This window comes from Varanus komodoensis, unplaced genomic scaffold (assembly GCF_004798865.1).
Source record: "Varanus komodoensis strain SLA01 unplaced genomic scaffold, ASM479886v1 scaffold37, whole genome shotgun sequence".
NCBI classification, from domain to species: domain Eukaryota; kingdom Metazoa; phylum Chordata; class Lepidosauria; order Squamata; family Varanidae; genus Varanus; species Varanus komodoensis.
Window position 1 is genome coordinate 1,749,725 of NW_025335889.1, and position 12,151 is coordinate 1,761,875.

General features: G+C 40.0%; 1 protein-coding gene across 3 annotated transcripts in view; it reads right to left on the reverse strand.

The window, feature by feature from the left end:
* The window catches only part of ARFGEF2 (ADP ribosylation factor guanine nucleotide exchange factor 2), a 58,828-nt gene extending 47,237 nt beyond the window's left edge, over nt 1–11,591 (reverse strand). For 2 of the 3 annotated variants that reach the window (XM_044440205.1, XM_044440204.1), the window contains exons 1-2: nt 11,303–11,590; nt 1,422–1,452 (exon numbers count right to left, since the gene is read on the reverse strand). In XM_044440205.1, coding sequence (XP_044296140.1) covers nt 1,422–1,452; nt 11,303–11,441 — 170 coding nt within the window. In that variant the 5' untranslated portion in view covers nt 11,442–11,590. Of the gene's footprint in view, nt 1–1,421; nt 1,453–11,302 lie in introns of all 3 variants that reach the window. The other variant, XM_044440206.1, reaches the window with a different exon arrangement.
* Nucleotides 11,592–12,151: the final 560 nt, after the last annotated feature.

The window sequence follows — 12,151 nt, forward strand, 5'->3', positions numbered from 1 at the left end:
ACTGTGGCTGCCAGAGAGAGCAAACTCATTCTTCCTTGTGGTGTTTCCTAGGAGGATGCAAGGGGAGAGAGAGAACAAAGTATCCATGATAAACAAGACCATCTGTTGGTCTCATTGTGAGTACTTCACAAAACAACCAACTTACTATGGCTTATGGCCAAGGTGAATTGACATGTTGTGTGAACTCACCCTATGGTTATGGAACACTGGAATAATTCAATGCCTAAAATAAGGGAATAAGAGTAATAAAATAATAAAATAAGGGAATAATGCCTAAAATAAGAGACTCAACTACCTATGACAAAATAGAGTACAAACAACAGTATTTTCTGAAAAAGTGCAAATAAAAGTGACAACATTTCAAGCTACCTCTAGTCTATGATTATATTACCTTTGGGCAAAGACAAATGAATCAGCATTCACATCACATTCTCAGCTAGTGTTTAGATTTGGTGGTAGAGTGTTAGTACAAACAGAAAAAAACACTGCAACAGAAATCCAATGTGGAAAAGGACCAATAGAAACTTGCACAGCAGAATAATGCAGACAACTTTCATTCATTTTCATATTCATAAAATATTGTCAGCCTGTCTTTGTACCAGTCATGGCATCTCATTAAGGAAAAAGAGGCAGAAAACACTACAGCAAAACGCATTTTAAGAACTGATAATCCTAAAGGCCAACAGATTATAACTGTGTTTAAGTAGCCATACTGATTGCTATCTGTTAAGCTTATGTATTACAGCTGATATGTAAATTGACTAAAAAGAAGGAAGCTAAGCTTTTCTGTTTCCAAATTAATGGTCAAGTAATAAATTCAGAAAGAAAAATCCAGTTGAAAGGAAGCTGTAAAACCACATCTATGAGGAACACGCAAAGTCATTACTTGTAACCAAATATACCCACAGTTTTACAAAGACGATTCATAACTAGAAGAATTGTTTAAATTTGCACAAACTTTCTTGACTCTCCCATTGTCTGAGAAAGACAACTGCAACTAACTTTATTCAGGAAAGCATTGGATGTTGCTACAACATCCAAGATTATAATTATTATTTTGTACATGCTGCTCAGTAACTGCCAAGAGGCAAGCATGAAACCCATGGATCTAGAAGAAAGCATGCTGCTGATAGAAGGCCATGGTCACGCATCTGTGACAGTTTATGTCTGTAAGATGAAGTGCTTTAGATAAACAGTGTCAAGATGCTTTTCCATGTATAGGGCTATATGCTCTTTTATTTATTTACAGAATTTATATAGCACATTATACTTAACAAAATTACCAAGGGATGGTCAATAAAAACAAAAAAAGAATTAAAATACAGAAAAACATTTATAATCAAACTATGCCAATAAAGAAACTTGCATGCCAGATATTGTGAACTCAGGTTCACTTTCACCATATTATAGAGGTTACTCACCTTTGCTTTTCTAGTTCTGCTTTTATTTCATCTGGAGGGAAAACAAACAACAGATGCTTTATGTTGCAGATTTATACCACACATAGATGCTGATAGTTGACAGAAGCCTACAACTTTAGGGACGGATATAAGCAACACTAACAATGGTATGTATCAGGAGTGGTCAGATTGCTTAACAGAAGAGCCACATACAGTAAACGTCAGGTGTTTGAGAACTGCATGTGGGCACCTGCAGGAGGCAATGACAGGTGGCAAGCAGCCACCCACGGGCACCTGCAGCAACAAGCTTCAAAATGAACTCAAGGAGTTGCATGCAGCTCCCGAGCCTCAGTTTGGTCACCCCTAGTGTATATATTATCCCACCTCAAAACAGAAAGATATTGGCAAAGGGTCCAGTATAGATTTACTTTGCCAGATACCTTACTAATAAAAGTACCAGATTAGTAATCATACTGATATCTGAAATTTACCTCTCTCAGTATTTCCTAGAAAGCATAGCTATTAATATTTGGCAGTATTCCAGCTTCTCATATCACAAGATTATCCAATTGCTTGTAACTGTTCTTACACTTTTAAAGAAGAAGCCTCCAATCAGCACAATGACAATCCTCCTATGCAGAACACAAGAACAGGTCTCTCAAATGTATTTTGCTCCCAACTGAAGAAGCTGGCCATTGCTGCTTGGATCCACCCCTTGAAGCAGGTGCTTCTGCTTTACTGATCTAGCCTTGCAGTATGTTTTAGTGTTGGAACAGATTCACAAGAAAGAAGTGTAGCAATGTACACAGTTTTACCAAAGCATTTATAGTTCCAGTTACTTACATGTTAAAGCAGTATTCACTATCACACAGATCTGCATTGCCTCATAGCAAACAAGCATTACATTTCCTGCAACAATACAGGGTAACAAAAGCTAAATTTCACATTCTCCCACCATAACTTTGTATGGAGCTCTACTAGAAGTGCTGCAATTTTAAAGAGACCATTAGTGCAATTTAAACACAGTGGAAGTAGTTGTCCTTCTGCTAGGTTTTATATAAGTTTATTACCTATTTAAACAATTTAACTATGTTTCTCACACAGTCAGGATGGCCCATCGTGTAGCAGCCATGCAATTCAGTGGTGGGATCAGCAACCATCCATTTGCAGTCATTAGGACTAAGTGACTAAGGGAGCAATGCTATGGGTCCTGGAGAGTGTCAAAAGGGCCAGGGAATATTTTGGATTCCCAGAACTGACATCAGAGACAGAGCTCCAACTTCAGAATTGGGAATTGGAGCTTGGACCCTTCCCCTTTGTTAGCCAGTGAAGAAAGAACTGCACTGACCACTCTCCAAGGTCAGAAAAGTAGCTGAAGAGAGAAAGGAGACAGCTAGTGAAGTCAGCTATAAGCTATCCTGAAGCATCTTCAGCATCCTACTCTTCCCTTCTAAAATATGTTCACTGTATAGGCACAAATGCCTTCTAGTGAAAATGCAGGGTGGCAAGAAAGGCAGACAATGTCAATTGCTCCTCCCAGCCTGTGTAAGACCACTGTAAGCCTCTGGGCCTAGGGTTTTATGATCACTACATCAGGATTCAGCCCCTAAGTGCTAGCGCGCAGCTGAACTGAAGTTCTTACATCATGCCCCTACAAACTCTGTTCTCAAGCCTCCTTGTATTCATGGTTGTTTCAGTGATCAGCACTTTCATAGCTTCTCTTCTAGCACACCAACAAATGAACATAATGCACTGGCTGGCCAAGGAAGCTTTTGCTGTGTCCAATATATTCTAAATAGATTATACAAAGCTTGTTTCTGAACTGTCAGAGTTTAACACTGTTTCTTGCTCTGTTGTGATTCATGACCAATGTCCACCTAACAGCATTCCCCTTTCAAATGTCTGTTGAAATTTAAATACTGTATCATAGTAAGTGGACATGTATTCCTGCCTCAGATGTGCAGATAGCATTTTTCTGTGGGCTCAAAACAAATATACAGCCTATTGACTTAAATTAGTTGCAGCTTATTTAAAAGCATTAAATAAGTACTGGAAGTTTCTTGGAGAGTGCAGTAACAAACCATCATTAGGCTTGCAACTCTCTTATCTTCAAGTGGTGAACTGACCATTCTTAGCACCCTCTACATTTTTTAGACTTCCATGGGTCACCTGCTACTCAAGAAAGGGGAAATGCTACCATCCCACTTTTCATGGTTCTCTTCCAGAGCATGTTGTATTGAAGTTCCCTGACAGTTCTTAAAATAAAAAAAAACCTTTGAGAAGGTATCTGAATGGGATCAGGTGAAGGGGCTACACTGGCAGGAAAGACCTGCTGGAGCTCTGTTTGTTCGATCCTGCTCTGTCATCTCCGAGAGTTTTTTTTTTAAACCTATCTGGAAATTTTGCACATTTTTTTTTAAAAAATTGGAAAAGATACACAAATGTTATAGCTAGGAAGTAAATGGAAGGGAAATACATGCAGATTTTATGGCTTGAAAATAAATGGATAGGAAATAACACAAATTTCCCCTTCATTTACTTCTCAGCCACAAAATCTGCATGTATTTCCCTGTTCATTAAAAATGCTCACATTTGCAAGATAGGTCTGGAGAGAAAAGCTCTTTCTTTTGACAGCAGTCCAAAACATTTCTCATGAGAAGGAAACGGGCTGTAGATCTCCCCTTTCAGGGATACCTAGAGGCTTGTGGAAGTGGGGAAAAGGTGGAAGCTTACTGCCAGGGACAGCTGTGATGGTGTGTAAACACTTTCTTTGTGTGGCAGCTGTTCTATTTCTAAAACAACACTATTAATTGTCAGCTTCCAGAAGTGTATTCTGACTGTTTATTTGTAGTTACTGATGATGTGGCATTAAATTTCCAACTCTGGGAAGCCTTAAAAAAAACCCTGAACAAGCAATTTCACAAGAGATAACACCGTTACACTTATGTCAGGACTCAAACCAGACAAGAAAATACTGCCAGCCTGGAGGAAACCATCTCTGCCAGAGTGAGGAAGGCATTGCACAAGATCCACTAGCTTCTTCCATGTTTCAACTGTCTTTTATATACACATATACACACGCTTCAACTTGATTTTAGATTTGAAAAGCAAACAGCCATTTTGCCCTTTTCTGCTATCAGTCATATGTGTAAGCTGAAACTTACCTGACACCAGGTAAAGCTTCATCCATTTAAGACTGTGTCTCCCCATTCTAGCTTGAGATTCTGACTGTGCAGACTTCATTTTGTCAAAACCAAATGCCCCTTTCCCCCTCCCCTCTCTCCATGCCTTGCTTTTTGTAACAGCTGGTTCGATCAAAGATATTTGAACACCAAATATCTCAATAGCTCATGCACAATTTTCTACATGCTTATTTGGTATTATCTGACTGTGGATTTCAGAATGTTTTGATACACTGCAGCACAACTTATTCTATTTTAAATACTAGTACACAATGCCTTTTCCTGCTAACCTCAGCTTCAACAAGAAACTTGTTTCCACAGTGGTTACCATGTTAGATTCTTGTAGCTAGAACAATTCCTGCAGCATCTGAAACTCTAACGTATTTATTGCAGCATAAGCAATGGAGATAGATAGCATGGAGCGCTATCCTAAAGTTAAGACAGGGGGACTGAGTGAGGTCAATTTAAATACAGAACAAACAGAACATGACAGTTGCTTTAAGCTACACAATGTCCATTCACAAAGCTTGCACTGGTGAGATATACAGTGTGATGAAACCTGTCATCCAGATCAAGGGATGGATGATACCGTTTAGCAAGTGGTTCCATTTTAATTCAGTGGTTTCACACTGCAGTCTACCTTTGAAGTTTCTTCCTTTGGTAATAGCCACCTTAAGGCCAGTAGCAGGGTGTTCTGAAAGGCTGACATAGCAATATTCAACAACCAATGGGAGACTATTTCTGATTTCGAGTCTCTGCCAGCTGATTTTTATTTATCTTGCATGAAGACTGTCCAGTTTCAGAAGTGCATTGAGGGCAGATGATAACATATGTCAAATTCACAGATGAGCAAAGTGAATGAACTTGTGAATTATACCAAAATTTTTATTCATCAGGAAGAATGAGCCAATGCTAGGACCAATTGCACATTCTGCATGAAAACTGATTAACCTCTCCAGATTCTAACTGCAATGCTTCTGTGGGGATTGCCAGTTTGTTTCAACAGTAGGGTGGTTTTTCATTATTATTCTTCTCCATGACACTTTCCTAATCAAAACACACACAACTGCTGATTGCACCATAATGGAAATCCCATGAGGAAAGAAGGGGATGCAAGATACCTTAACATTTTTTCTATAGCCTACTTTTTCTTCAACTCTATACTGACTTCTCACTCTGCCTTTCGAAGTTCTAAACTGATTGTGTCATCAGCAGAAACTGCCTTGAAATAAACAGCATAGCTGTTTAAGAGTCTGTTCAATACCAATTTTACATGGTGTCATTCTACTGCATGGTGCCTAAAAGCATTTAATACATTGGAGTGGAAAAGCGACTGGAGGGAAATGAAATGGATTTGTGAAAAACTGTAATAATGAACACTAAAGGGAGGCATTCCTATTGTGGGGCCCAAGGACCACTGGTTGTTCCCAATAATATGCAGTATGCCTCTCTACCTCTCTCTTTCACCGTCTCTTTGTGGAGGCTGCTCACTCACTTGCTTCCTCTCTGCAGAGTCTACCTTGCTCTGGCCTGTTTGTTTTAGTGGGTGGGACAGCTGCTGTGATCTGGAGACACAGGTGGCAGGGAGTCAAGAGACCTGCTATTTGTCAGCTGTAAGCTGGCAAGAGAGTAGAATGCAGGAACAATCAGCCAATTAGTGGGTGGGGGGAGGCAGGGAGGGAGAAACCAAAGATTCAAAGAACAATGTTGACTAGCTAACAATGGCTAGCTGCGATAATGCACTTCACAGATGCTGGAGGGGAGTTTAACATGAAAAGCAAGAGAAAGAGCAATGTGACCCTGTGCTAAGAGATTCTGCAATTCTGAGTAAAGCAGAACACTTTCTCAGTGTTGCATAGAAAAAGAGCCACCCATATCCAAAGAGCATGTGAGCCTGTTGGAATTTGCTCACTTGCTGACTAACAGATGAGGCCTTGCTTGGATGATGTGGAAGGCGTCAGATGGAAATGCTTCCAATCAAGTATGCTGCACATCACTGTTTGACCAGAAGACCCAAGTGGCCTTGGCAGTTCTGTGTAGAACCAAAGTGTCTCTTACATGAAAAATAATGATGACTACCGCTATATGGCAAAGTTACTGGGTAGAACAGGAGGCTTATTATCCATTCCCAAATGTTAATAAATGTATTGGCAAATTTCCACAACACACACACATGCAGAAATAGCTGTTGTGCCACAGTACCAACAGTTAATTGGCATAATTAGAAGTTCTGCAGAATTACTGATTAGGTTTATAAACATGTTTTAACCCACCATTTTACCAGAACTTCTGTTTCTAAATTCTTTGCAGGAGTAAGACTGGCTGCTTTACACATGTACCCCAAAATTTTTGTTTTCTGCCTTTCTTTATGTTTCCTTACACAACCACATGGTGGCAGTGCGATATAGCAAAAGAGCAAAAAAAACCCACAAACATTTTTAGCATCTATCCCTTTAATAGTTCATTGTCCTCATTCTGAAGAACAGCACCAGAAATGCTCAGAAAGCATAGAAGAAGCCCTGGAGGGTGACATTGTGTAAAGAACCCATAAACTATCATGGGTGATGAATCAATAAAGCACAATAAATGCCTCATGTAGAGAACCCTTATAAGAAAGCAAAGCCTCCCATTTCTTATGTAAATGCAAGAGGCTAGTTCTAAAAATAAAAACATTTTGTAGTTCCAGGTCCAGACATTCTAAGTGAGGATTTGAACAAATGCTTTCAGATAAGCACTTCTCTCTCGCATTAAGTTTCATTCACTACTGGGAAGCTGCAGAACTAGGATGAATATATAAACATGTGTTCTTTAATGGAATAACATCACAATTCATTATATGGTAAGTACAAGGGGATTGTAAAAAAACAGCTCACCACACACAATTTTAGCAAGCTTCCTCTAAAGTTTTACCTTTTTCCTTGTATCTACAACACTGCAGATAATATTGTAGCCTGAGAAACATGTAATTCTTAAACCATAAGCAGGAAGAATTTCTCTTAGTACAGCAGAACAAAACCATACGGATGCAGCCAGGTCAAATAATTTTATATATATATATATATATCTTGAGTAATTCAAATAAGAATTATGATTTCGTTACATTCATATCCTGCCTTTGCAAGGCATCTCAATATTAAAAATGTTTTCAAGGAACACCCAATACTAAAAAGTTATGCATTTTTTACATGAAAAACTATAGAACAGTAGTAACCCCTATTCTCTGATACTATGGTATATTACTTTCTTATTTGATCAAAGATCACATTTCAGTCACAACTGTTTAACCTCTTAGTTTACAAAAACAAGTCAAGTCCAAAATGTGGATGAACTAGCAAGATTCTGCTTACTGTTTTAAAGGCATTTTTAGATCTTAAGAAATAAATACATATACATATTTGTTTTTAAACAATATCACTAGAATCCCTTCCAAGAACTGTAAATATTACAGAAATGTAATTTTGGATAACTATTAAGTTCTTGAACAGTAGCTTGAGCTTCAAGACTGCACAAGACATTACATGTATGATCTGGAGAAATCTAATGACAGGTATCTTAACAATCCTGTGTGTGTGTACTCAAAAGTAAGTTCTACTAAATTTGATGGGCCTTACTCCCATGTAAGTGGGCATAGGATTACAGCCTTAATGACTGGTGAGGCTCCTTCACTGCAATTACAGTCTTGCCCTGCTTGCTGTGTCAGACAGCCATTTGCAATCAGCATTCCTCAGTGTAACCAGAAGGAGTCATTAACATATAAATTTGCAATGCTCTATTTGTAGAATAGGACAGCAATCAGAATTCCATTAAAAGATATTTAAAATATAGTGCACTACTAAGAATTACTGGAAGGAAAAGACTGCAACATGGATTGCTCAATTCTCAATGAGCTGCATTAAGTTCAAGGGAACACCATCAATTAGCCAATCCACCAGAGAATTATTTTTATGCCAAGTGGGTATTCAATAAACATGAAAATAATGAAGTGACTGATCATGAAGTGACCAATGTCTAAATGCACAATCACGGGCATACCATCAGTTATATTTTATTTTTTACATGTGATGTGAAATCAGCACAAGAGCTTAGCCAGTTGACAAATGGTAGAAGCTGATCACACAGAAATGTCTTCAGTTGCTCTCGCATTCTTTGTTCCTGCTTTGCATATACTTTAAGTTTCTTGTCACCACCTTTGAAAGTTCTATGAAACTATGGCCCAACCCTCTTTTGCAAATATGCCATATCTTCACTGAAGTGATTTCATGCCTTATTTCTATCTACCTCTTAACATACCAAGACCTTTCTGAACTTATATGCATGATTTCAGGTCGACCTTCACTTTCACCTCCCAGAGGGAAAATTCTAATATCCTATCAATAGAGAGTTATTATACTGTAACTAATATTCCTGGCTGCTCTATGTAGATCATCCTACACACAGGATACTATAAAATATCTTTATTGTTGATTGTACTGAACTTGCCTAATATTTATTTTTTATTTTGGATTGTTTCATTACAGGGTTTAGAGATCAAGGTCCTGGAGATCAAGGCCAAGATCATCCACACTATAGTATTCCTGAGCACTATGTATGTGTGTAAAAGGTGGACAGTGAAGAAAGCTGACAGGAAGAAAATTGATGCATTTCCAACATGGTGCTGGAAGAGAGCTTTTTGAGTAACCTAGACTGAAAGAAAGTTAGACAAGAGGGTCTTAGATCAAATCAAGCCAGAACTTGTGCTGGAAGCAAAAATGACAAAACTGAAGCTGTCATACTTCTGGAACATCATGAGAAGGGCAAGTCTCAATGGAGAAGACAATCATACTGGGGAAAGTTGAAGGCAAAAGAAGAGGAAGACCAACTTTGAGCTGGACTGACTTCAAAAACGAAAGCCATAGCTGAGTTTACAGAAGCTAAACAGGATATCAAGGTTAGGGCACTATGGAGGGTATTCATAGGGTCACCACAATTTGGAGATGAGATGACTGCTTATGATAATCCCCATTTTACAAATGGGACACATGAATACAGAAAGAAATACATATCATTATTTATGGCTTGACAAACACATTGAAACACAACCTTATGTTTAGCTACTCAGAAGTAAGTTCCAGTGAGGATCCCAGCATTAAGTATATGCCAAGGCTCTAAACTGAACATTAGCTACATGGTAAAACTTGTTTTTGTTTTTTAATTGAGAAACTGCTCTAAACAGCATCCAAATTGACCAAAACAAGTCTCAGTGTCCAGTTTGTTTGGCACACACACACAATACATTTTAACTGAGAAGTCTGTCAGATTGCCATTTAGATTAGGTCTTACTGCAAACATGAACACAGAAAAAGATTTACAGCTAAAGCAGAGAATCTGGTGAAGTTCCGTAACTTTTTTAAAGGACACATTCATTAGATAATTCCAAGAAACATTTCTTCTTTCTCCTTCCTCCCTAACCACCACATTTTTTAGTAAGGCAGTATTTTTTTATTTTTAACTGTATTTGTATTATGTTTATTTATGTGAGCCGTCCCGAAGCTATATAGCAAGGGGACGGCATACAAAAATTATAAATAAATAAATAAAATAAATAAATTTTGTAAAATTCATGTTCTTTTTTTTAACAACAGACATTTTGTCAAAAAAGACCAAGAAAAATATTACTGGATTCATCAAAACAATTTGGGACAAATGAACAGTACAATGGGCTTTTCCAACTCTACTATTATATGATTCTATCACCCATTTGATCACCAGTTAAGTAATACAGTTCCCACCTATCTCCAAAAAATCAATCAGATAAGCAAGGCTAACCTTGTTCCCTCTTTCTCAAAGATAAACTATTCCCTTGGCAACCGAACCTGATCAAATAATTAATTATGAAACATCCTTCTAGAAGAACTTTGTCACCTATTCATCAACATGGGAGGAAGCAACGTGGCAGGTTAATTTACTGAGCAGTATTTGATAAGAAATCCTGTCAGCAACCACACTAATTTCTTACTTTGTTTCTTGACCTATTTATCTGTATCTACATGCACAAAGAGAGCAGGAAAAATCAAGGAGATTTGACAGAACTCCTACAGACACTGAATCCTCAGACTAGCCTAAGGTGAGGAGGGAAGAAACTGACAGCCCATGGCCTGAAAGTTCCTAAGATCACACTCCATAAAAGTAAAGGAGAAAGGGAAATAATTATGAAGTCTATAGAATGCAGTTGCAGGGTCCTGAACTCAGCTTCATGCAGGGACAGATAAAACTGGAGGGAATTCTGCTGAACTTATTTCTAAGAAAACATGCATAAGATTGAGGATGTTTAGATTTTAGGGAAGCTGGTAAATGGCTAGGAGTGTAAGCATCGATGTAATGCTACTGGAGAAGAAAGGGAGGAAATATAAGAGGCGGTATGCCAGTTAAGAAAGGGGGGTCCATTTCTGCATTTCAGGGCTCCCCTCTTTTTTCCCCTGTAAACGAAAGTGGAGCTTAGGGGTACCACTTTGCCCCTCAGCAGTCTGACGTGGTCTAGGCGCAGCATAATGAACGTTTGGCCAGGGTGGGTTGGCTGCGAATGCAGGCGTCAACCCTCCCCAGTTTTGCCACAGACATTTGACAAGCTCCCCTGAGCGGTGTCTGCGGGACTCCGAACCTAGGAGGCTCGAGGGTGGGGAAGAAAAGGATTCTCTGGACCTGCTGGAGCCGTCCCAGGGCCTCCCCGCCTCCCTCACTCACCGAGCGCCACCTGGCAGGCTGTCCGCAGCTGCCCGTGAGGGGGCCGCTTCGCCTCCTTCTCGGAGAGGATCTTCTCCAAGGCCCGAGACACGAACATGCTCTTGGTGCGGGTGTCCTCCTCGCGGGCAGGGGGCTGCATGGCCGTCGCGCCGTGAAGGCCCGCGTCCCGGTCTGTCCAAAGCGGGGCGGGAAACGGCACTCTCAAGGGCTCCGGGAGCAGATGGGCTCCATGATCCGGAAGAAACGCGACTGCCTTAAAGGAGGGGATGGACAGCGACACGGCGCCGCCATATTGGAACCGTCACGTGACCTGGCCTCCCCGCCCTCCTCTTTTTGCAGCCACCTTGTGGAACGGCACTCTGAGGGCCAGTGACGTTAGGGGCGGGGCTTGGCCGCGACTGGTCGAGGGAGGGGGAAGAGTCGTGGGCGGGGCTTAAGTCCCTCGCCGAATAGATGCCGTGTCTTTTGCACTCGCGGAAGTGGAGTGTGTGTGTGGCACTTTTTGCCCCTGGCGTGTTTACGTGGATTGAGATTATTCCTGTTAAAAGCGCGCTGATGTTAGACCTTGGACTTAATGGTCGAGGGTGGAGGGAGGGACTTTTCTGATGGCCAGGGGTGTTGCTTCAGTTGTCAGGATCGCAACTAGCATTTCTCTTTCCTTCTCTAACTGCAATTCCATACTTTAAAACTGTTTCTGCGTTCCTAAGACGGTGGAACAAAAACGGCAAAACCATTTCCCAGCCGTGCTCTTTAAAAGCCTGAGCAGGCGCAGTTTTGCAATTTGAATGCACAAATCCTAGCACCAGCCCAACCGCATAAATAATGTGGATTTTGCTTATGCTGCCCTGA